General features: G+C 35.2%; 2 protein-coding genes across 2 annotated transcripts in view; one reads left to right on the plus strand and one right to left on the minus strand.

The window, feature by feature from the left end:
* Positions 1 to 25,754, minus strand: part of LOC123307189 (ubiquinone biosynthesis monooxygenase COQ6, mitochondrial) — a 43,262-nt gene that overhangs the window by 1,191 nt on the left and 16,317 nt on the right. Inside the window, exons 4-7 of the mRNA XM_044889407.1 lie at positions 4,302 to 4,409; positions 1,112 to 1,174; positions 919 to 1,026; positions 259 to 461 (exon numbers count right to left, since the gene is read on the minus strand). Coding sequence (XP_044745342.1) covers positions 259 to 461; positions 919 to 1,026; positions 1,112 to 1,174; positions 4,302 to 4,409 — 482 coding nt within the window. The remainder of the gene's footprint in view (positions 1 to 258; positions 462 to 918; positions 1,027 to 1,111; positions 1,175 to 4,301; positions 4,410 to 25,754) is intronic.
* LOC123307188 (transient receptor potential channel pyrexia-like) overlaps positions 5,631 to 25,754 on the plus strand; it is a 29,388-nt gene continuing 9,264 nt past the window's right edge. Inside the window, exons 1-4 of the mRNA XM_044889406.1 lie at positions 5,631 to 5,948; positions 14,728 to 14,989; positions 15,505 to 15,683; positions 18,651 to 18,939. Of these exons, the coding sequence (XP_044745341.1) occupies positions 14,798 to 14,989; positions 15,505 to 15,683; positions 18,651 to 18,939 (660 nt within the window). The 5' untranslated portion in view covers positions 5,631 to 5,948; positions 14,728 to 14,797. The remainder of the gene's footprint in view (positions 5,949 to 14,727; positions 14,990 to 15,504; positions 15,684 to 18,650; positions 18,940 to 25,754) is intronic.

Below are 25,754 nucleotides of genomic sequence, written 5' to 3' on the forward strand. Positions count from 1 at the left end.
TATTGTAGTTTTGTGTTGCACTGGTTGTGTTTTTGTGTTGTTAAAATTTGCTTTTACAATACAGATTTTTCAGATTTCTACTATCTAGTATATGTTGACACTTTTACCGTGTATCATGTCAATGTAGCCATGCACATTAAAAGTAATACGAAGTAGTAATTTGGATCAATATTCACATAGAAATTGAAGCCGAAATTCACCGAAATTCCTTGTGAACCATCGGTTCACTCAAAAATAAAAAACATATTTTCATCTTACCCCACCAGAGCCACCCCTTTTTGCACATAATTGGTTGCGTGACCAAATCCCAAGGGAAATGAAGCTCTGCTACGTTCCTGACATCTGGCGATTTTTGGTGGTAGTTGACTATCCTTGGTTGAAGGGCAGTTCAAGGCATGAAGTAATTGGTCGAAAACCCTCGAACTCTTTTCTACTATGACATTACTTTTTGGACTATTATACTGGAAGAAAAAATCTTATTCGAATCTAACTTTTCAACATTTGCTACCTGGGGTCAATTGTTCATAATAACAGAAAGTTTCATATTGAAGTCCCTCCAATTTCAAGGCCCAATTAACTGTATTCAGATAATAAAAAATCATCAATAAGCAGCCTGATAATTCAAGAAAATATTTCCGAAGATCCTCATTTCATTGTCTGATGAAGGAATCTGATCAGAGCTACGAAACGCACTATTTCTTAGTCAGAACAGTTTCAAAAGATTCCTTCTGATAGACATTCTATAATATCTGACGCAGGAGAAATTTTTTCTGTTCTTTTTGTCTCAAATGTTGGGAAGAAAAACCAACACATCATCAAAGTGGAAATATTGGACTTGATGGGCTTTTTGGTACGTCCATGATATAACGTATGTTATAAGGATCTTAAAGTTGATTGCAAATCATTTAACTGACTCACCAGGTGATAATTGAGTTCGTCTGTAAAATCTTGATCCGTTAGGGCCAGCAACTTTTTTGCGTGTTGTGGCGTGGTGGTCCAAACTAAAGAGCTAAATTTATCATTGAGCTGAAAACAATAATATTAATCAAATCCATTCACAAAAGGCTTGAATCTGTGTCGAAAAGAAAATATCAATGTTTAAAAATCTTACCGGAAGTAGAGCTAATGGTCCTGTTGGTAGAAATTTTTGCCACGCTGTTGTGTTGTCGCATTGCTGAAATTTTTGTTTTTATAATTCAGTTATGTATTATTGGTATGGAAAACCGAATAAAATTTTTGGCGTATTAGAATCTTTATTGCAATAGAATTGATAAGGCTTCAACACTTTTTCATTATACGTAGTCAAAATTTCTTTTATAATTAATGTTACTTACAGAAAAACAGATTTTCTATGAAAATATTCGCTATGCAAGATGAGAAACGATCAGTTTTTCAAGTCAAGTAAATTTTTTGCCTTGGCGCTCTAGATCACCGGATCATTCAGATACAGAATACGTCTGGGACTTCATGGGAAGAAGAATACTCCGTTTGCCCCATACTCCACAGACTCTAGTGGCACTTCGACATGAATTACAAGTTGCCTGAGATGAGATACCTCAAGAGGAAATCGACCATTTTATTAGGAGTATACCCCGACATGTTTCTGAGTAGATCATCATCATTGATGTATCCCGTTACCGAGAATAAATCTACAAAGACTCGAAAACAAATATCGGTGCGATCAAACTTATAATTTCTTACTGCCAATTCACAATTATGTTAATGGTTATGGTAATGTTAATGGTGAGCTATGATGTAAACGCTTAAATAATAATAAATAATGAAGCTACTACGATACTGTTCACATCAATGCTAATGTCAAGCGTAATGTTAATGATAATATTTCTTGAATTTATTATTATTTAAGCGTGAACATCGTGGCTCACTGTTAATATTACCATCACCATTAACATCATTGTGAATTGGCAGTTAGGGCTACTCGCAACTGTGTGCCTTCCTGTGACGAAGAGTCCCAACCGTGACCTACAGATCCTTTCACACACCGGGCATGGATAGTAACCAACCAGATCTGGCCGCCGCTGCATTCTTCTCGAGTCTCCATTATAACTGTGGACCAAAGACCTCCATTGTGATCTGTCTAACGCTAGTTGTTTCCAATTATGCTTAGCATTAACTGATTTTATGGATTGATGCAGTATATCCTTAACCCACTTATACTGGCCTCCTGGTTTCCGAGATCCCTCCGTGAATTCGCTATAAAGAGCTATTTTGGGGAGTTTTGTGTCTTGCATCCTCAGAATGTGATCGCTCCATTTGAGTCGGGCCTTCGTTACTTGAGCGCGTTGCAAGACTTCTGCATTTGAAACTTTGTAGAGCCGTCTGATATTCCTTATTTATCTTAGATGACGTTGTTGCGTTTGTTCAAGCTGTTTAATATGTCGCCTGTAGGGCGTCCAGCTTTAGCTCCCGTAAAGAAGCGTTGGGAGGACTACTGCTTTGTAAACAGCTGTCTCGGTCTTCAGATTTCAGACGGTTGTGCATTTCAATGTCTAGGGTTAGCTCTAGTATTTATGAAGTTTCCAAAGTATTCGAACTGCTCGACCTGTTCTAGAGTTTCATCCTCCAGGATGATATCTGTTTGAAGGCTTTCTGACTGACTTGCCAGGATTTTAGTTTTATCGATATTTAGTCTAAGTCTTCGTATATATGTTTATAGGTGTCGAACATTATCTGTAGATCCTCTGGGCTGCTAGCGATACGTGTGCAGTCGTCTGCATATTGAAGTTTCGTGATAAACTTTGTACAGGTTTTTGCTCTGAGGCGTTTCAGGTTAAACAGGCCCCCATCAAATCTGAATCTTATTCCAACACCTCTTTCAGGCATACTCATGTCAGCAATTATCGAGACAGCTATGGCGAAAATATCGAACAGTAAAGGCGCTAACACGCAGCCTTGTTTTATTCCAAAGTTGGTTAAGAAAATGTCGGTTGTAGAGCCATTATAGTGTATTCTAGCAGTGTTGTTGGTATGGAGGCTTTTACACACTGCTAAGAATTTTTCGGGTACTCCAAGGCGTCTCATGATTTTCCATAGCCCTCACCGATTCATCGAGTCGAAAGCCTTACTCAAATCGATGTAGGCTGTATAGATCCTCAATTGCTGTTCACGGGTCTGAGTACATAAGACATCGTAGAGTTTCAACAAATCATTAATTCTTTCCCTGTTTTCTAAGGTTGGATTTTCCTCAAATTACTGTTAATGGGGTACAGAATTGGTTCAAAATGGAAAAAACAATTCATATTCAGAAAGTAGTTATGTTCTTTGTTTGAGGCGGACATAAGAACATAGCTGCTCTGTAATGTGGTCACCTGGGTAGCTGCATGATATCTCTCTGGTAAGGGTCTTTGTCTCTATTGGCGAAAAACTCTGGTCATCGATTTTCACAATCTTCACAATCTTCACTTGGTGCCAATTTTTTTTTTCGCAAAGTAAGTTTTGGAATTCAAGTAAAACAAGGTAATCGCTTGTTGCAAGGTCTGGACTATATGGTGGATGCATCAAAACTTTCCATCCAAGTTCCATGAGTTTCTGGGAGTCACTATTAACAAGTGTGGTCTGGAATTGTACTTACAGAAAAAACACTTCCCTTGCTGTCCGTTTCTGGTCAATCGCTAGCTTCAAAAGGTCAAATCGTTGACAGTAGAGATCTGAAGTCAGTGTTTGGCTATATGGAAGCAACTGATAAGGAATAAATTATTCCTTTCCGCCAAATGAGCACCACCACCAGCTGTTTTGGCCATTATTTGAGCTACTTTAACGTGCTTTGACCAAAATGGTTATCGTATACCACCCATGTCTCATCTCCAAGGCACCATCAATTTATGCAATAGCTCATTTTCGGTCCACTTGGACAAGGCTTCGCAAATACAAATTCGTACCATGTGTCATGGCAGCCAAACATCTATCTCCTTTTTGAATTCAGCTTTGTGCAAATTTTACAGTATCGGTACGATAAATACCAATTTCAGACATTTCAGTCGCTTTGCTCTCATTTTCGCCTTTATCGAAGAAAAACTGGATTTTCTATTTGTTAACTTCCCTGTAACTAACCTAAAACTAAACGGACTTAACAAACAGCAAGAGAATTATTCTAGTGGGAAATATTACCCTTCCAACGAGCATAGATTTAAAAAAATTACGGTATTGTACTAATTTACTACAGCTACATATACCTAAAAAATAATGGATTTCTTGTTCCCCAACCTATTACAAGATAAAGATTCAGTATACGTTATGAATGGTCGCATTTATCAGTAAAATGAACAAAAAGCGTAACTCACCTCTTCTAATTCCAAAGTTGCTACAACTCCCATTTGTCCATAGCTATGAGAAACATAATGTACTCCGATCTTTTGACGAACTTGCGAAGAGTACCCATCACAACCCACCTAGAAATAAAATTTAATGATGTGAAATCTCGACTACAAAGTTTTAGAATTGCGTTTCGATGATTCGTGAAAAATTTAGAACACCTTCTGGCGAATATTCCATAGTAAAGTCCGTTTGCAACAGCCGAGAATTCTCTAGAGAATTAACTCGAAAATTCATGCGCCGTGAATTATTTACCGTTGCATACGCACTTTCCGTAGAATTCTCTGTTCACTTGCATACAAAATAATCTCTGCCGTTTTCTTGCGAGAATTCTCGGCTGTTGCAAACGGACTTATAGTTAAGATATAATTGGAATAATTCAAGAAAGAGAATGAGCAAAAAATCAACAAACAACCCTACGAAAATATAAATCGAAAACAAATAATAATCAATAATCACCAACAATAATCAACATAAAAAAATTTATAAGCGTGTAACGAAAACCCTCAATATAAAGTATATTTTATATTTTTAGTATTTTTTTTGTTTTGTTTTTTTTTTGTCTTTTTGTAGATTTATTCCCGGTAACGGGATGCAGCAATGAATGAATGAATTACGTATGCATTAATGCATTTTGTGAAAACTGTATAATCTGTTTCAAGTTATATTATGGATTTTCATCAAGTATCAGCCACATCAACTGAAATAATCAGGTCATTTTCATTCAGTTCCTGAATAAATGGTATATCTTATCTTAGGATAAGGATGTTAAATGATTCTCCTGATTGTTGTGCGTGAAACACCTAGTACTATGATGCATAGGATGCATTGCTACATGACCTAAGACAGCCACATCCCTCCCTTCGTCTCTTTCATACGAATTGGAGTTAGTAAATGGTTGTGGCAACGTCGTTTTGACATTAACGATATTTCATGTGTGCCAACATCACTCCGTTTCAGTTACAAAAAGTGCAATTTTATTCCCTGGCCAAACGACTGTTTTTCTAGACTGAATAGAGTATACTAGTTTTTAACTTGATCGTATTTTCATTTGCGAAAATATCAGGAAAATAAAACCGACTTAAGCATGTTGGGATACTGCTCTGGTTTTGAATTCGAGCAGCAAGTTCCTGAGTTCACGTCAATACGAGCCCCATTTTTCACTGAATTGAACTAAATAATTTAACAGGGAATTCCTTGGAAGATTGATGACACTCACAACATTCAAGATTAACTACTGTTTTATTTTCGAAGACGTATAATCCTCTCTTCCCAGATTCTTCAACAAGTGATGCATCAAGAAGAAGTTCCCGCTAAGCTCCACCGCTTCATCTGAATATTTCCAATCAAATAATAAGCAGCGATTAAAAATGTTGCATCTAGAAACTCCCGCGCTTATGGAAATCTAAAAACAGAAACGGCTGCGGTCTAAACACAATCTTGAAATCGACAGAAACCGTTGAACATTTCGCGAAAGTCAGACATGCCTGAGTGATTTTGTGAATAAGTTGGTGCGGTTTGTTTTCGTGAATCCGAAAGAGTGATTGCTGCTGCTTCTTCGAATTGGATGTTTCGCGTTAATTGAAATTCTATTTTTCGCATCTGATGGTCGTATGGTAGGTGATAACTTTGTGGGAAAAAAGTTTGGCTTTTCGAATGAAAATTTTTCATTTTTTCTCTTTCTTGAAAAGAAATTAGTATAGAGAATACAGGGTGAGTCTTGAGTCGTACGAATATTTCAACAATAGATTCTTGAGGTCAAGAGAAACACTTTTCTCAAATGCATCATATTTTTCGATTCGGCCCTAATAATGAGCTGTGCCACCCCTGGAAAAGAATCTACTGTTAGGATATTTGTACGAATCAAAGACTCACCCTGTATATTCGAGGTTAGGAGAGAAAGAGCTAGCCAACAATAAAAAAATATACAGGTGTCCCATGTGAAAAAACATCATATCATCATATCATGGGATATAAAAAAATATGGGTTTCAATCTCAATTTCTTGATTTTTCGTGTATAAAAAACACGAATATGTAGAAATTGAGTAACTTGTCATGTACCATTGTTTTCAAATACCTATACAGGTTGGGCAAAATTCGTTGTCTACTGAAGGGATCTCGAGCAGCTAGAAGAAAACTGATAACACATTCTATAGCTCATTTTTCTTGACTAATCCAAAACTGAAAACAGATCTAGCCTAACGTTCATAGATTTTGAGTTATGAACGAAAATTGAGAAATTGTGATTTTCAATGAAGCTGAATAACTCGCTTATTTGAACTCGTATTCGAAATCTGTTGTTACATTCTACAGGCACTTTTTTATGAGAACGTTGACAACGTTTTCACATACTTTTTCATAGCATTCTGCATATGGAATGCAGGTTGTCTAAGAAGGAATGGAGGAAATGAGCTTAAGCTGATTTTCTAATAAAGCAGCTTATTGCAAAGGTTAAAATGGTATATTTGATACTTGGAAAATTTCAGTGCTATGTTTCTAGGGTGGCCTAACTCATATCAGGAAAACTCAAAAAGGTTATAAGTACCTTTTTATACAATAGGTCGATCGGAAAAAATTTCAGCATCTACTTTTGAAATATATGGACAAGTCAAAGATTCACTCTGTATTTCTCCAAGATACTTCTAGCTAAATAAACTTTTAAGCTCGTTTCACTTACTAATAACTTCACTTAAACCCGAGTGCACCGACTTATTTAAAACAGGATTAACGTTAATTCGGTGATTGCTATGGTAACTGCTATAAAAATCAGAGAAATAATCGAGTATTAACGTTAATCTCGCCTTAAATAAGTCGGTGCACACGGACCTTACTGAACACAAAACATTGAAATCGAAATTTTATTGAAGATTTGTTTTACTTCTATGGTGTAGATTTATTTCTTCTAGAGCTATGAATAAATATCTTGAAGGAAACATCATAACAAATCCGAACTTAGGACGTTGAATACATAGACATAGAGACAATGTCCACATGAAATTGGCTTTTTTATAGAAAGAGAGAAAAAAATTCCTTGTATAATGATGGCCCAAATTCAATAATTCTATGGCAATTTCATCTTATGGAAGATCTGATTTCAGTTATAATTATGCTAACAATTATGAATTACCTCAAACGTAATTTTTTCCCAAAACTCCCAATAAATCTTATATACATGTACAGGGTGGGCAAATCTCGATGTTTTAGCACTACAGTTTTTAAACCAGAGGAGATACACAAAATCTGATACCCCATTCTCGTTCTCTTTTCCTGAGAAACTAACAATAGTAGTAGTTATTTTTGGCCACTTTCTTTTGTTTTCGAGTTATAAGCAAAAATTGGAAAAGTGGCGATATCGAAATTAATTTATATCTCCGCTAATACTGATGATAGAGCTCTAAAATTGAAACATTATACAGGCACTTTTTTACGTAGAATCCAGTGGCGTACACGCCTTTTTAACAGGATTTTTAATTACGAAGCTATGACCCAAAGTTATGTTTTTTTAAAGGGGAACACTACTTTTCTGTGCAAGTTTTTGAAAGCTTAATTTTTACTGATTTCAAAAATATATAACATCATATGGTTTGTATCCACATAAATAATAGAAAATGGTCAAAAACCTTTTTTCTCAATATTTCTATGGTTTCAACTTTTGATGAGCATAAAAAAATATAGCATCGAACGATGATGATTTTCATTATTATGAAAATTTATGAAATATATCTTGATTCAAATTTTGTGAATATTGGTAACTTTGCACCAATATTCATAGAAAGAATGACATTGCCGGAAGAAGACTGCTTTTGTTATAGGAAACTCTATTTTTCTATGCTCGTCAAAAGTTGAAACCATAGAAATATTGGGAAAAAGTGGATTTGACCATTTTCTATTATTTATATTGATACAAAACATATGATGTCATATATTTTTGAAATCAGTAAAATTTAAGTATTCAAAAAATTGTACAGAAATCTAATGTTCCCATTCAAAAAAACACAACTTTGGGTCATAGCTTCGTAATTAAAAATCCTGCTAAAAAGGCGAGCACGCCACTGGATTCTACGTAAAAAAGTGCCTGTATAATGTTTCAATTTCAGAGCTCTATCATCAGTATTAGCGGAGATATAAATTCATTTCGATATCGCCATTTTTCCAATTTTTGCTTATAAATCGAAAACAAAAGAAAGTGGCCAAAAATCACTACTACTATTGTAAGATTCTCGAAAAAAGAGAACGAGAATGGGGTATCAGATTTTGTCTATCTCCTCTGGTTTAAAAGCTGTAGTGTTAAAACATCGAAATTTGCCCACCCTGTACACATGTGTAGCTTGCCTGAACCCTTTAAGAATAGTTATGATAAAATTGGGATGGAAATTTGAAAAAATTATGATGACGTCATATCATTGAGTTATGACTTAATGCATAACAGTTAGTTCTTACCTTTAGGTAAGAAAATCAATCTTTGATTTGTTCGAGCATATTTGCGAAAAAGATGTGTTCGATTTACTGATTGTACCTTTTCCAAGATAAAGACGCGCACTGTATTGAAACAATAAACCAAGTACATGATGGTTTTTTCATCAGCACCTGAAGATGTTCATCAGCACCTGAAGAAGTTCTGTAATAACGGAACACTTGTAGTTTGTTATGATATTTAGACTTTGTGCCTTGAATAATTGATTTTCAGTCACAGGGTATTCGAGAAGACTATGAAAAATAAGGCATATACTGAATTAAAAGTTTTTGGTTGTGAAGAGTTTCATGAACATGTTTTCTGTTGCTACATTAAACAATTTATAAGGTGATGAAGAAGCTAAAACTCTGATATTTTCACTAAATTAGTCAGATATGAAAAGGTTCCTGCAATTAACTTGGATTAACGGAAATTCAAAATTTCTCGTCATGTGGCTAAGCAGCTATAGAGCAAGTAAAGCATTGCTGGAAGTGCCAAAAAACAGAATTAAAGAGAAGAGAAGAACTTTTCAAAACACGAAATTCTCAAAATATCGTGGTGTTATTGGTTTTCGGCAATAGTCCTGTCATGAAAAATGGACATCAAAGTCCATGCGCCAAAAGAGTGGCGTGTTTTTTGAATTTCACTTATCTTATATTTTCATCACATAATAGATGTACTAAATTTAAACTAATGAACATGTTATAAAGTCTTATAAAATACGAGCATATTTCTAAGATTTGGCACTGAATTCAAATTAGTTTTAAAACATTCATATTATGATAACGCAAATCATCACTTTTCATATCTTCACTTCTTTTATAGTTATTACCTATTATTAATATTTATCAGTAACTTTCCGAGTTCTACCCACTTTCTTATATCTAGTATGGGAAACATCATTGGAATTTTATTAGCTATAACACTCTGGTTTATATGTGGCATCATTTAAGTTATTGATTCCATTAAATCTCAATGAAAGCGGTTGATATTTGGTCAAGATTTTTTTTGACTTTCGGTTTCACCGGAAATTATACTAGCTTTAGTTTTTCAAATGTAACACCAAGATATTTTATTCATAATCAGATTACTCATTGAATTCTACATTGCTTCAATGAATCATTTGCATATTTTCCGCAGAAAATTTGTCTGAAATCTGAAAAATATCTTAATTTTTTTTTCAAATGGGGCTTCCAATAAATTCCAACCTTGAGTTTTCTAGCTTCTATCAGAAGACATACCAATATTCTCCTCCGTTAATTAAATATTCAATTGAACATACAGGATGTTTCGATTTCAATGTCAAAGTCAGCGATGACAAAAAGCTCAAAACTCTTCTAGTAGAATCTACGTGATAAAATAAAATAGTGAATAAGTTAGTACACTTATTGCTCCGTCAAATTTTTTATAGTTTTTTATACGTAGGTTCCACCTGAGCAATGAAAAAATGGGTCTCCTCCGAAAAAAAATTAGTTATAAGGTTTTCGTCATGGCTGACTTTGATATTGAAATATCGAAACACCGTGTATGTTCAAATGATTTTTTTTTCAACGGAGGAAAAGATTCGGTATGTCTTATATAAGCTAGCAAATTAGAAATTTTCATTCAAAAATCTCAAAATTATTATCAGTATCCATTTGAAAGATGAATAATGGCCAAAACCATTTTACGGCTCTTTGAATTGGTGCCTAGACACTTTCTTATGTAGAATGCAATGGTGTATTCAGAGATTTTTCTCACTCCGCCACTTTTTTGTGAATTTAAACTGTTTTTTCCTTACATATTCCAGTCCCATTTTTTCTGATTGAGAATATTTTGCTGTTCTCGTTAGCTACTCAATGTTCGGCATAAAATTCCATTTTGTATACTCCGCATGGTGTAGTCGCTTCAAGAAATACTCACTTTAAAATTTAGAGTAATTTAGAGATCGAAAACGTGCTTTTCCTTCAGCAGAAATGCTGATCATTAGAAATGTCGCCAACTATTACAGTTTTATTCATGTTCCAAGATTTTGTACTGCTCCCTAGACATCATTAGTTGGCAAATTATACCTACATAAAAATTTGTTAGAGAAAATTTCACCGAAAAATAATCATTCCGAACCTGACATTTTCTAAGAATGTTGAACATCAACAACATCAGATGTGCTCACAAATTAGCCACCAAAGTTGAATGTTTACAACGGATCAAAGACTACGAAAGCCCATAATGCATTCAGCGGAATTTTCTCCCAAACAAATTGCGGAAGTTTCCAAATATCCGGTCTTCCAGTTTCACAGTAATGTTTTCTTCTTATAGAATTATTAGAGTATTTTTAGGGAGTACGCTCTTATTTCTTATTTGTTTTGAAATTGAAGGCATATCATCTGGTTGGTTTTCTCATAGAAATCACAAACTATTGTTTTGGCACGATTCCTGACCAAGATTTGTCTTCGAATATTTGGGTCAAGAGTTATAAAATTCCCTTTATATTAATCGAACATTTCTTCATAGCAGGAATTTTCGTTGGAAACCGTTCATCGTGGAAAAAGTCAAGAGTCCTCTTCACTGAAAAAACGAGTCGCTATTGCAAAACTGAATATTATTTAGAAAAATCAGTTTCGTAACATTTCTTTTTTATCGATTCAAACATTGAAAATCATGCCTACGTAAAAAATTGTGCTTATTCAGGAAACAATGCATGCTGGAGATTTATCGAATGTAAAAAAATATTGAGCAGTCTCGATGTAAATGAAGAACAATAAGGGGAACGAATTCAATAACAATTTTAACACGCATGAAAATCGTGAAAATTTCGTGCCAAAATGCCAAATTAGAACGAATGGAGATTTCAATAATAATATTTCAAACATGAACAAAAAAAATCTACGCCAAAAAATGGCAACTTATGAAAAAAGGCGATTTTTTGGTCATCCTGTAGCTGAGAAGTTGAGAGGTTCGGGATATAGGTTTATTTAAACTTTTCTTCTCAATTTCTCATAAGGATTCCAACACTATACATATATTTACTAACTTTGAGGAAAGCCGGTTTGTACAAAGTACTGGTAGATTCGGGTGACTTGGGACAGTCCTGTAAATTGGGACAATTACCCCCTTGCAGATTTCTTTGTTTCTTACCATTTATGAGTGAAGGGACAAACTTATAAGATTGTGTAGCGTCTTTTCGGTTAGTTCAACAATTAATTCCTGTTGAGTTTGCCGTGACCAGAGCGTTTGAATTGACAGGAAAAATTGACGAATTCAGAAGCATGGTATACCTATATCCTAATCAATAATGAGTCATTAAGCATATTCGAATCTCTTTCTCAGATAAAAATAGGTCACTGTTTTGAAAATATGACAAGTTGAATTCAACAATCGTCCCAAGTCACCCGAATCTACATCTACCAAATTGTTTATTTTGGCTGTTTCTGGTACTAGACTAGATAGGTAAAAACGTTGAAAGGAGTCCTGGGCTCGATTTTTGTGAAAAGTCCATTAGCGGTTATATCTTGAAGATATAACCAGAATTTGATATTTTGTTTCTTATTTTTTTCGACAATATAAAAAGCGATAAAAAATTTCTACAGGCACTTTTTCACTGGAAATACTACACCATATTCAACTTTTTTATCTCGTACCAAGGGTGGAAAAAAAAGTAAAATTTATAAAATCAGCTTCATATCAATAAACTATGGTCATAGAAGATAAATTATCCAATAATTCACAAATTACAGATGTGACAATCTTATCTTAAATTTTGTGGTTCTTTTTCTGTATTTTGCGTTTTTTTTTCTCAAATAAATGAATTCGGAGAACGTATATTTCACTTGTGGATTATTGGAAACATTCATCTTTTCTGACCATAAATTATTGATATGAAACAGATTTTATGAATTGTACTCTACGTACGACATGAATTTTCCCAATAATCCACAACTGACGTATCGCTTTTCTGAATTCATTTAATTAAAAAAATGCAAAATACAGAATTTGATGGATTATTGATATGAAACAGATTTTATTTATTTGACTCTATGTAAGACATAATTTCAGAAAATCCTAAATGAATTAGGAATAATTAATTTTAGGAGCATTTACGTGTTAAAACATGCACTATCATTATTTTTCTCCGCAGAATCCAACGCAATCATAAAAATTTCGGTTCTAATTTGATAAACGAAAGTTATGGGCAAATCTTGATCCTAATTTTTGACACAACATTTGGAACACTCTGTGACAAGTTTTTCAAAATTCAGAAAATGTACAGTATTTCCACATTTTTCGATTTCCAAAATGTAAAAACAATTTGTGATTAAGATATTTAGAATAGAAATAACAAACATACGTAATACTGAATACGCATTTCTCCTTTTTTTCAGTTATTTTCGATATTTTGAAAACTATTTGGGATAATACACTGGTTTCAACAGGATTGTATTTAGCATTGAATACTCCATTATATCAGAAACGAAAAAATCAAAAATAAAGTTAGAACGAATTAATTATCATAACCGGAGGTGCTCAAGCTCCAAAAATATTTTAGCTCAGTAGAGAATTTCGAACAATATCATAATACCCATTTTCAGATTTCAAATAAGTCCAGTTCTCCGTATAACGGAGCACTCGAACTTGGGACACCCAGTATATGTAGAGATATTACTTCCTTACTCAAGAAAAAAATCAAAAACTGGTGTTCGGGCGACATCATTAGGGGGCTGTAACTAAGCAGGGGGGGCTCAAAAAGAAAGAGTATATGAAAAACCCTATCATTTGACGAGGAAACGCTCCCTAATTGATGTCGCAACTATTCATATACATCCTGTATAGACATCTAAATTAAAACATCAGTAGATACATATACAAAATAGTTTTTCATTTCCCCTCATATTGCATGTACATAAATTAGGTGTTATCATTGAATTGTCCTATACTGTATTGTCTAACAGGATCAATAAATAAAATTATTATTATTATCCACTTCAATTTATGTGTATTGTATTTGTCAAGCATAGTTCCAAAAATGCCACATGATAAACACCTCCACGGATTTGGCCGGCAATGATTAATAGCAATACATTGCTATTGATTGATATTCAACATGAGTTGAAAAATTAGAAGGCAATTAAATTGTAATTGATGAACTTATTAAGTATCAGTTGATATTGACTTCCTCCAATGAAACAACTTGTACAACCTGTATTATTTTATAAAATGATTCCCATCCTTTCAGAAATCAATTTAAAAGGATTACTATTATTAATCGATGCCACTATGTTCCAACAGGAATTTTATACAAGATCTATTACCGTCAGGAAACCAATTCTGTATCTAAATGAGGTATACTTACAATAAGAGGATTTTAATAAATGGTTTGGCGTCTTTCTAGGAACAATAGATTCAATTATAAGTCAAGCATCTCCGATTTTTCTATTCAAATCTTAACAAAATTATTGGCTAGCGTGTAAATTTTTCCGATCAAGCAGAGCCTATACCATTTTAGCTAGTACGAAGAGATAAATTTGATTCCCATTGTCAATTCCATGAAAATTTCAGTCGTGAAAAGATTTACCGAAAATATCTACCTGTATACCAGTGAAGTTCATCCAATACTTCGTAGTAAAAATTATCTCGCATTGTATGAAATGGAGCTTTTAAAATAGCCTTGTATGTTTATACAATATTGACGAACACCACTCATGTGATCAATAAAGGAATTTATTTATTAAATCCAACCTAATGATTTGTATTTTCAACTTATTTACTTCTTGATCGCTTCGAATTAGACTGACTTCATAGGCACTTTCCAGTTTTTCACAAAAACACTCATAGTTGAAATTTTGTGCTCGCAAGAAATTAAGGCATACCGTTAACAAAAAATCGAATTGAAGAAATAAGTTCCCATTGGACACTTTTAATGTCACTGAATATATGTCTAATGATGAACTGTTTTTTTTTTCAGATATCATGACGACGATCTGAAAATCGAGAAAAGAAAAAAGAAGATATCCCACTCATGTTTTTCCTGCAGAATGATACGCCTCGATAAAGTACGTAAAAAATCCCATGCAGGTCAGAGGAAGAAATGGCAAGACGAAGAAATTGGAGGAACGTCTGATACCATTTCTAGCGAGGATGCATCTGATTATGAAATAAGCGAACCAGGAAGGGAAAGGCCAACGCAAGAGATATGGAATGATGAGCAGATTTGGAATGATTTACAAGTATATTTCATTTATTTTTTAGTCCCATCCACCGTTGCGTTAACATTATTATTATTGTCACATTCTTACATAACTACTGGATACCTTTGAAATGTGTCAGATACGAATAATATTCTCGAATTCTCGAGATAAATTCCACATTGCGTCTTTCATTATTTTCGCTGTTATTTCATTATCAATGGATATTTTGAAGCGAAATTTTATGTTCAGTTAGTTCTCGATAAGATCTTCAAAATTAGTTATCGCAACACCACTTCCTTTTCAAGTCGGAAAATCGAGGTGTTGAGTTTTCGTTGGACCATCCTGTATATTATATTATTCCACAAGAAACTGTTACCTGCGTTAATTTCAATCAAGATACCATCTATTGCGATGTACGAGTTGAGAGTACATGCTGTATGCCAGCATTTCTGCATACAGGATCATGTAGATGAAATTCTGGGAATATCGATATTCCAACAAGTGCTGGATCTGGACAAAATACCATAAAAATCATGGAAGAAAATTGTTTTCAGAACCTTGACGAGGCGGAACGGTGCATTCAGCTATTGAACTACGAAGACAATGATGTCCTTCTAGAAGATGTTAATAATGAAACGGTACTATTGCTGGCCTTATGGCTGGAAAAGAATGATGTAGTTGAAAAGGTGCTGAACAAGTACAAGAATATCGAAGCGAAAGATACATGCGGAAGGTAGGTGCAAGAGGGTGAGACATTCACTTGATATAACAAAATGAGAACAAAAATATGATATTTGATTTATTCACCGAAATATTTTAGACGTAAATTTTAAACTTCTTCCTCTTTTTTTTTTTTTTTTTTCTTAATGGGACCCCCTACATGAAATAACAGCTTCAGGAAGCAAGTGGTTGATACACATATATCATAGGCATAAATCCAGGTTTTCGTTTATTTGGAGATATTTGAAAAATGTCCAGTTTTATTCATTTAAAATTTTATTTTTCTTTAATTTAAAATTTTGAATTCAGTTTTCAGATTTTTCTATTTCATCGTAAAAAGAAGTATAATCATAAACAAAATCCGCAAATGAAACCTGTATTTGGATTGAATAAGGCTGAATAGTCTGGAAACTTTCTATAAAATCATCAAAGATCATCGAATCATCGAAGAAAGCCATATTTATGTCCTTGATCGTATACAGGCTGTCTCGAAACTATGGAGGGTAGAGACTACCCTAGACACTACCTAGACTCTACCCTCCATACCCGAAACTAAGCGTCAAGCGGGTACGAGGTTATAGGTTCTACCAGTTCTAGGAAAAATAAGAAAAAAACAAGTAATACTTGTGAGAATATTGAAAATTTACATCCTAGACAACATCTTTAGGTACTGCAATTACAAATTTCCCCATTTTGAAGTGATCATTTTTGAATGCAACCTTGAATAACAATTTTATCAATTGTACACACAAATCCAATAACTAACAGAGTTGGTTTCTTGAAAAAATGTTTTATTGGGTCATGGGTAGAAAACCTTTCATCAGATAACTTCGAATAACAATCTTTCAAAAAAATATATATGTATAAGGGCAAGTTATAAAAATGGCCATTTAGGTAATGAAGATTTCAAAATAGTTGTATACTTGCTACTTATAATTTCATAAGGAAATATTATCAACAATCAAAACTTTTGCAGATTTATAACTCGAATAATAAGTTCCAATGTATGATAATATGATACCCATTAGCTTGTAGTCATGTTGTATTAGGTATTGAAAAAGTAAATAAAAACCAAACAAATGTAAACATAGGTATAAATTTATTTTTTATTTGCAACTATAGTAAATCTTCAAATTGTTTGCCTTCGCAGGAGTAGAAATACTTTTGAAAATGTTGGAAATTTATAGCCCAGATTATATCTTTAGGTACAGGGTGGGCAAAATTGGTGATATCTGAACTACAACTTTTTAAACCGACGAGATACAGGAAAATGCATGCCACATTACGGTCGCCTTTTTTCGAGAAACTAATAATGCCATCAACTGCATTCCTCTATCTTTTTTTGTTTTTAAGTTATAGGTCACAAAATTAAAATTTCAACTTTGGTCGTTATATCTGTTTCTGTTTGTGCTAGGATGTTGAAATGAAAACATTAAACAAATGCTTTTTTATAGCAATCCAGTGGAGTACTATGGTTTTTTCCAATAGGTATATTTGCGGAGCTATTAGATAAATATGTGCTTTTTCTTATGAAAACAGAAGTTTAAAATGACTTAGAAAGACTGACTGCAATGTATGATATATTTCTGAAACGGTAAAATAATGGCGATTCTTCCGAAGTCATTTCAAATTACTGTTTTCATAAAAGAAAACACAACTTTATGTTATAGCTGAGCAAATGAACCTGTAGGAAAAATCATAGTACGCCACTGGATTGCTAGGAAAATAGTGTCTGTATGATGTCTTCATTTCAACAACCTAGCACAAACAGAAAAGGAAATAATGACCAGAATTGAAATCGCCCAAATTTGAATTTTGGCTTATAACTCAAAAACAAAAGAAGATAGAGGAATGCAGTTGATGGCATTATTAGTTTCTCGAAAAAAGAGGACATAAATGGCACATTCATTCTCCTCTATCTTGTTGGGTTAAAAAGTTGTAGTTCAGGTATTACCAATTTTGCCCAGCCTGTACAGTGATCACAAATTTCCCAATTTTGTAGTGAGACTTCTCTATTCTAATTTTGACACTGCATCTTCCAAGAAAAAAAAATACACAATACTACCGCATGGCCAATTGAATGAAGATTTCAAAATAATAAAACACTTGTCACTTACCCTTTCATAAAGAAATATTTTCAAAAACTGAGGCCCAGTTGTACAGTTGAGTTTGAGTTGGAACCCAGCTCAACATTGAACTCTGCCCGAATTCGAACTGTACTTTTACAGGGTTTGGGTACAACTGACATGGATGTTTTTCCTTAATATTCACAGAACTGGTATAACCTAACCCATCGCCAAGTACCCGCATGACGTTAAGTTTCGGGACATCCTGTATATGGTCGGATTCGGCATTCGAAGGGCCATAACTCACTAGTGAGTTATGAGTGGATTATAACACACTAGTGGCTTATTTGATAGTTTACTTGTCTAAAATGACATTAATAATGACAGTCATAACTATCATGTGTTGGATAAAAATCATTTCTCTAATAACATAGAAGCCGTCTCAAAAACTAAACAGTCGGTGAAGGGTCAGTATATGAGTCAGAGTCACAGGCTGACTGGGATAGTTATTTATGAGCAGAATGCGGCATCTTTGATTGTTTTCCATCTGGCGGTATTTCCCTTGTTCCTGACTGAATTGAATTTTTATTCGGTACTTTATTAAGTAGCTACCTACACACACGAATTGTTTGACCAAGCTAAACAAGCCGCCCCAAAATAGTTGCTTCTTTTCGATACCACTTCAATAACAGGCATCTGTTGTATTTTGAAAAAAAAATTTTAGTGTCAACAAGTTTGTATTGGGTTGAACCGATTTGCCTCTCCGGCAGGGTGTCCGGTTTGCCGGCCCTGTATACAAATGAGTAAGCCATAGTGTATTATTAAATGATTGATGTATTTTTTAGGAAAATCCCCTTTTGGGATTAATCAACTGTGTTTATTTCACACAGACCATAAACGGCAAGAAATTTCAGATATGCTGTACACCTGGCAGCCTACATCGGAAACGCAGAAGGATTGAAGCTCCTCATACACCATGGTGCCAAAGTTGATACATGGGACACCAAATACAAAGTAACCCCCTTACATTGCGCGGCTAGCAAGGGAAATCTCGAGTGTATTAAAATACTGATAAGGCATGGTGCAGATGTCAATTCAGGCATAAAAACAAGCAAAAGCCCTCTGCATTTCGCCGTATACTCTATGGCAACGGAAGCTGTTGCAGAATTATTGGATAACGGAGCCACTCCAAACACCACACAGGTAATATATACTCAGTATTAAAATTGAGTATGGATAAAATCACCTCAAATCATTAATATCCAGTGAAAAAGACATATTCGGAAACTCAGCAGTATCTGAGATAGTGAGTACTCAAAACATCAAAAGATTATGTACAGGATATTCACTTATCTTGGTAACTGTAATATACTCAATATAAACTAATTTGATTAACAAGATCTTTATTTAATCGCTCGAAAATTACAACTAATGAGATTTGCACATGTTACCCCCTTTCAGACTGTTTAACGGTAGTGGGGCAGTCATATTGCGCACATCTAAGAATCATTACACATAATTCAATACATTACAGTAACAAAACGGGCAAATATTTTTTCATACTGTGAACGGCGTTTTGTACAAGTTAATGTAAAAATCTGCAAAACACACCTTTTCCATTAGGCTTTTTTTGTATTGTGACAGTGTGCCTTGATTTGGAGACATAGATATGATTTTGTTTCTTAAAATCAAGGAGGCTTTTTTCGTAGTGGGAACCACGAACACTCGGCAGTTTCTGATGAGCCCATTCTCATCATATGCTTCCTAAGGGAAGTCCTGTGAGGAAGCCAGTGAAGAGATATAACTTATTCTTACTGAGATCTAAATACTTGCATCTTGCTTCTTACAATTTCAAAATTCCGTAGGAACTTTTTGGAAGAGTCAACGTGTAGCATCTGCCGCGGACGGTTGTTCTTGCGACGCTCTGCATAATCGGTATTTTATATCAATAAAGTGCTCCAACAATTAACAGTCGTCACCATGGATTCGACAAGCGACGGCGATTACACGGAAATGGAGATAGACGACAATGGTACATGGAAGAAGGTACGCCATAAAAGGAGAAAAAACAGGAATCCTAACTCTCCAACATTGCGTAGCCCTAAGAAAAAAACAATTCCATCTGCACCTGAGTCAGCATCGGCGACACCAGCGACAGTTTATCGCATAGACTATCAAAAAACACCCGATGGGAATTCCGAAGATGGCACATGTGTGCGTACGAATCTCCCACATACACAACAAACAGAAAAAACAAATAAACAAAACAGGCAAGCTCGAAACATGAACACTGACAATGATATAAGAGGCAATCAAACCTAATACAATGCACAAAACATTCAAAAATTTATTCCATATGAATACACTACCCAACACAACTAGAATACAAATTGCGAACGCTTGGATAAAAATACTACCCGACAACACAGATATAATAACACCAACAAGGCAAGGATTCCTAATCAAATCTGACAATACAAGAGTCAATTTAATTAAAGCTCTGGAACACCTCAAAAAGGATGGAATCATAACGAATTTTACAGAAACAATGGGAAATACAACACATAATCCAATAAGATCCTCTGAATCGTACTCTGCTGTAATTTCACATGTAGAGATAGAAATTGAAGAACAAGAAATTGCTACGTTATTGACCAAAAACCAAATAAAATATCGTTACTGCAAGAGGATCATCTCAAAAAAAACAAACCGGCCCTCACTGTTCATTAGAATGATAACAGGAGATATTGCATCTTACGAGAGACTCATTAATGAAGGGATTTATTACAAATGCAGGCACTATGTAGTAAAACCCAGTTATCCACCAGACCCTATTCCCATACCCTGCACTAGATGCTCACAGTTCACACATAGAACCGAGGACTGTAAGGAACCAATTAAATGCAACAAATGTGGAGGGAATCATAGAGACAACCAATGCGAAACGAACTTACCACGAAAATGTAATGCTTGCAATTCAACAGACCACGTTCCATGGTCAACAAAATGTCCCAAACGACCAATAAAACCTATAGATGGGATACCTAACGTGAAAATAAGGTCAATCAACGAAAAAAGCTCAGAAATGGACAAAGACAAAACCGAAACGAGTAGAATTCACAAAAGCATCACAATACACGATTACATAATTGAAACATACATAAACAAAATTAACAAACCTAAGAATTCCGATAGACAAGCACTCATTCAGAAACTGCAGAAGCGATTCATGGAAACATATAGAATAAATACTATCCCAACCTTCGTGGGGAACCGTCTCTATGTGCTTATGTTCGACATGAATAAAGAGCCCAGATCAATTGACACTGAACCCTCAGAAGGGGTACAACTCCATCAAGCTATCAATGATTAAGGCAGTCTATTGTAATATAAACAGTATCAATAACAAAAAAGAGTTGATACGCCATTATATAGAAAACAACAACATAAACTGTGCAATGTTTGTAGAAACCAAGACAAGAGAAAACAGCAACTTTCACTACAGAGATTGGAGAACGATATTTAAACACGGAAGTGTTTTGAATCAAAACATCCGGGGAGGAGCACTAGTAATGGCTGAAAAAATGGTTCAAATAGGAAAAAGCAACCCACCACATCTGAATAATGCTTGGAACGATGTTTTACATTTCACCATCCCCTTCAAAGACGATAAAATTCACATATTCTTGATTTACATGCACCACTCTAGTCGGCTGATCGAAGAGAACCTGCTCATTAAAGCATCTCAGTACAAACATTGCATCATTTTGGGAGACTTCAATATAAATACTCGAAGAAAGGTACAGCTAAACAACTTTCTCAGAAACTCTGACTTCACCATACTGGAGACCCCTCCAACATTCTTAATGCAAAACAACCCAGACTCTACACCTGACATGATATTGTGCACAAGAAATATTAAGCATAACATCCTAAGAATTAAGCTCACTCCTGACTTAGGCTCGAATCATCTGGCGATTGAGTTCACAATAGATACTAAAAAAAATCCCTTGAAATACCCTCAAGAAACCAAATTTTTATTTGAAAAATGCAACACAGAGGAAGTCAACAAACAAGTAATGGAAGAAATAAACCTAGAAGCAGAAGTCACACCAGCATATATTACACTGTTTCATAGTACACTGGCAAGAATAATAAAACACCAAACCCCAATTTTGAAGAAGAAGTATTATAGTCAAACACTTCCTCCATACATTATTAAACTAATCAGGGTTAAAAAACAACTATATCGGGAGTACAGTATCAATAAGGATTCAAACCTGAAAACAAAGTTCAACAATCTCAATAAAGACATCCAAAAGCTAATCAACAACTACAGATCCCACAAATACCTACAAGCATGTAAGGAAATTGAAGATCAGAAAGGACGAACATACTGGAGAACAATTAAGCAATTATCTAAATACACAACCCACAACTTAAGTAACCCTATACAAGCTAACGGAAAAACTACGACAAACGACAGAGAGATTACAGAAGCCTTTGCAAAACACTTCCAAAATATCTACAGGAAAACTATTAACAGAGATTTCGATGAAGACCACAAAAAACAGTAGAGTACTGGTACCAACCCAGCTTTCCTTGCACAGAAACAGAAGCTAACATAGAACCTATAACAGAAGAAGAATATTATAAAGCTCTAAACCACGGAAAAAACACAGCCCCCGGTTACGATAACTTGCCCAGGAGAATATTGAGGAAATTGGACCCTAGTATTCACAATACAATAATAAAAATATACAACTTCTGCATCCAAAACTCTTACTTTCCCAACGAATGGAAGAAAGGCATTATAAATACCATTCCAAAGGCTAAAACGGACCACTCTAAGCTAGAGAATTATCGACCCATCACATTGCTATCTGTACTGGGAAAAACGTTTGAGAAAATTCTATCAGAGAGGATTCGTACTAAGCTAGGAGAAGCTGTTCCACCATACCAGTTTGGATTCAAAACCAAAAATTCAACCACTCACCCTTTACTAATCCTAACATCAAACATACAGGGTAACAAGAAAAGAACTATTCAGGTTCGTGTAAAAAACGAAATTTCAGAGCAGTTCACACCACAACAAGGTCTCCCATAAGGCTCAACTCTCTCTCCATTGCTATACAACTTATACTGTCATGACATGTACAATCACAACAACCTAAGAGAACATCGAATCAACGAACAAGCTTACATATTACAATTTGCCGATGATACAGCTTCAATTACTCATGATAAAACAATTGACAAATGCATGGATAAATTACAAGAACTCACAGACGTCACTGTAGCATGGATGAGGCGTTGTAGAATACAGCCAAATCCAAATCAAAATTAATAATTTTCAACCATAAAATCAATGCAAACTCCAAAAATATCCAACTCGGAAATCACATGGTCATACCCACAAACCTGTGCAAGTACCTTGGCATTCAAATAGATAGCAAACTGAGATTCAAAACACATATTAAAACACAAAAAAAAGCAGCCATCACCAGAGCCGGACACTTTAGATCGCTTACCTACAAAAACTCAGGAATCAGCATCAAAACAACAATTTATAAGATGATCTGCAGGCCTTTATTGGAGTATGGCTCTTCGACATTACTGAATACCCCGAAAACAACACTTAAAAACATCGAAGTAGCAGAAAGAACTTGCCTAAGAAAAATAACTAAACTGAGAAACCCTAACAATCCAATGCATAATCCGTCAAACCAACTCTTATATGACACAACGAATATAGAACCTATACTGGATAGAATAAACCAACTTGGCAAAAAGTTCATCTCAAATCATACGAACAGATATATTGTGGACCCATTGATACATCATTACCATGGAGAAACTAAAGCTAAATTACCTCTGCTACCAGCTTTCGAATATTTGAAATCGTTATAATAACTTTTTTAATATAATATACTATTTTTGTTTAATATAAGCAAATGTAACTGGCTGGAAGACCTAGGTCGATAGCCGTTTGACTGACTGGTCAATAAAGTTTTTTTCCCTCTCTCTCTTTTTGGAAGATTCCTCCAGAGTGTTTATCTTTTTGTTTCTCAGTTCCACAAAAACGCCTTATTATACGTGCATTTTCCTATACTACAGAAAACCTCTGAGCAAGTAAGTGGCATTCATGCTCCCTTACTGGAGAGTGTGTTAGCTTCCTCGTTTCCTTTGATTCCTGAGTTACCTGGAACCCAGACAAAAGAAATCTTTTTGTTCTTGCCTATTTCATTGAATTTTCTTCGGCTCTCAGACTTTTAATTCCCTCATTAACTGTACCTTCCCTAGATTGATTGCTACACGCATTCAAAGCGCAGCAAAGCTACACGCAGGTTAGTGAGGTGACGCAGCGTGAGTTTTTGTAAAACATAGACCGCGCAAATAAGGCCCGGCGCAAATAGAAACGCAGGTTAGTGAGGTGACGCAGATTGAGTTTTTGTAAAACATAGAAAAGATCAAGACTGCGCAAATAAAGCGTGACAGTGACTTGTCAGATAGTACGTGCATCGCAGGAAAAAACTGCGTCACCTCACCAACCTGCGATTCTATTTGCGCCGGGCCTAAAGCGTGACAGTGACTTGTCAGATAGTACGTGCAGCGCAGGAAAAAGCTGCGTCACCCTGCGTCACCTCACCAACCTGCTCTTCTATTTGTGCCTGGACTTAAGACTATATCATCGGCATAGCCTAAACATTCGAAGCCTTCTCCGTTAGATAGATAGATAGATAGATAGATAGATAGATAGATAGATAGATAGATAGATAGATAGATACTTTATTGTGTCAAATACATTTAGAAAAAATGTTTACACTCGTCACAAAATCATTAAAAATGGTAAAAAAATATCACAATGCATTAAAAACATACTAAGCTAACTAGAGGGCCAAACTCCCGCGAAATCGAAACTTAAATACTCATCCATGTTATAAAAGGCACACTTCAATAACAGCGCCTTTACGGCATTTTTGAAAACGTTTGGATTAAAGGCCCTCACGGTGGGTGGAAGTTTGTTATAAAGCTTCATTGACATATAAAATGGCCCATTTTGCGTTTTAGTGAGACGACAGAAATCACTGCGGAGTAGATGCCTGCCTCTCGTAGGGTAATCGTGAAAATCTGCATTCAACGCAAAATGGCCAACATTGTTGTGCGCAAAAATTAAGGCTTCCAGAATAAACAAACAGGGGAAGGTGAGAAAACCACCCTGAACATACGAAAGTCTGCAATCAGCTCGATAATTAAGGCCAGAGACGACTCTTACGGCTCTCCTCTGAAGACCAAATATTCTATCGCGTGAAGAAGAATTCCCCCAGGCAAGAATTCCATACCTGAGAAGAGATTCTATTAAAGCGAAATAAGCTGTTCTAAGAATACTAGGAGATAGGCGGTTTGACAGACTCTTGAGAAGAAATATATTCCTACACAATCTCCCTTCGAGCAGGTCAGCATGGACACCCCACTTGAGAGTACTATCCAGTGTTAGGCCCAGAAACTTCGTACTACCATTTAGGTCAGGAGAATCAATCTCTCTCAAAGAAAAAATTAGCCTGATGGTCTTCTGCTCATTTATCACCAACCTGTTGGAGGTAAACCAGTCGAGAGCCCTCGACTGAGCAGCCACAACTCGCTCGAGCAAGGCAGCCAGAGAATCAGATGCCAGGGAGACAGTTGTGTCATCAGCAAAAAGAATTGTTAAATAGTTGCCCATAAACAATGGCAGATCGTTGATAAAAATCAAAAAATAATAGAGGTCCAAGAATAGAACCCTGGGGCACCCCGTAGTTAATTTTTTCTCGATTTGACCAAGTATTATCGCTGAATACATATTGGAATCTGTTTATCAAGTAAGAGCCGATAAGCTCACAACCGCTCTCCGAGCATCCATAAGCCCTCAACTTACCAAGCAGAACACGGTGATCCACACAGTCGAAGGCTCTCGCTACGTCCAAAAATAAGGAGATGGAGTACTTACCCTCCTCAAAACAATGAAATACGTTCTCAAT

The sequence above is a fragment of the Coccinella septempunctata genome, chromosome 2, assembly GCF_907165205.1.
Source record: "Coccinella septempunctata chromosome 2, icCocSept1.1, whole genome shotgun sequence".
Taxonomy (NCBI): domain Eukaryota; kingdom Metazoa; phylum Arthropoda; class Insecta; order Coleoptera; family Coccinellidae; genus Coccinella; species Coccinella septempunctata.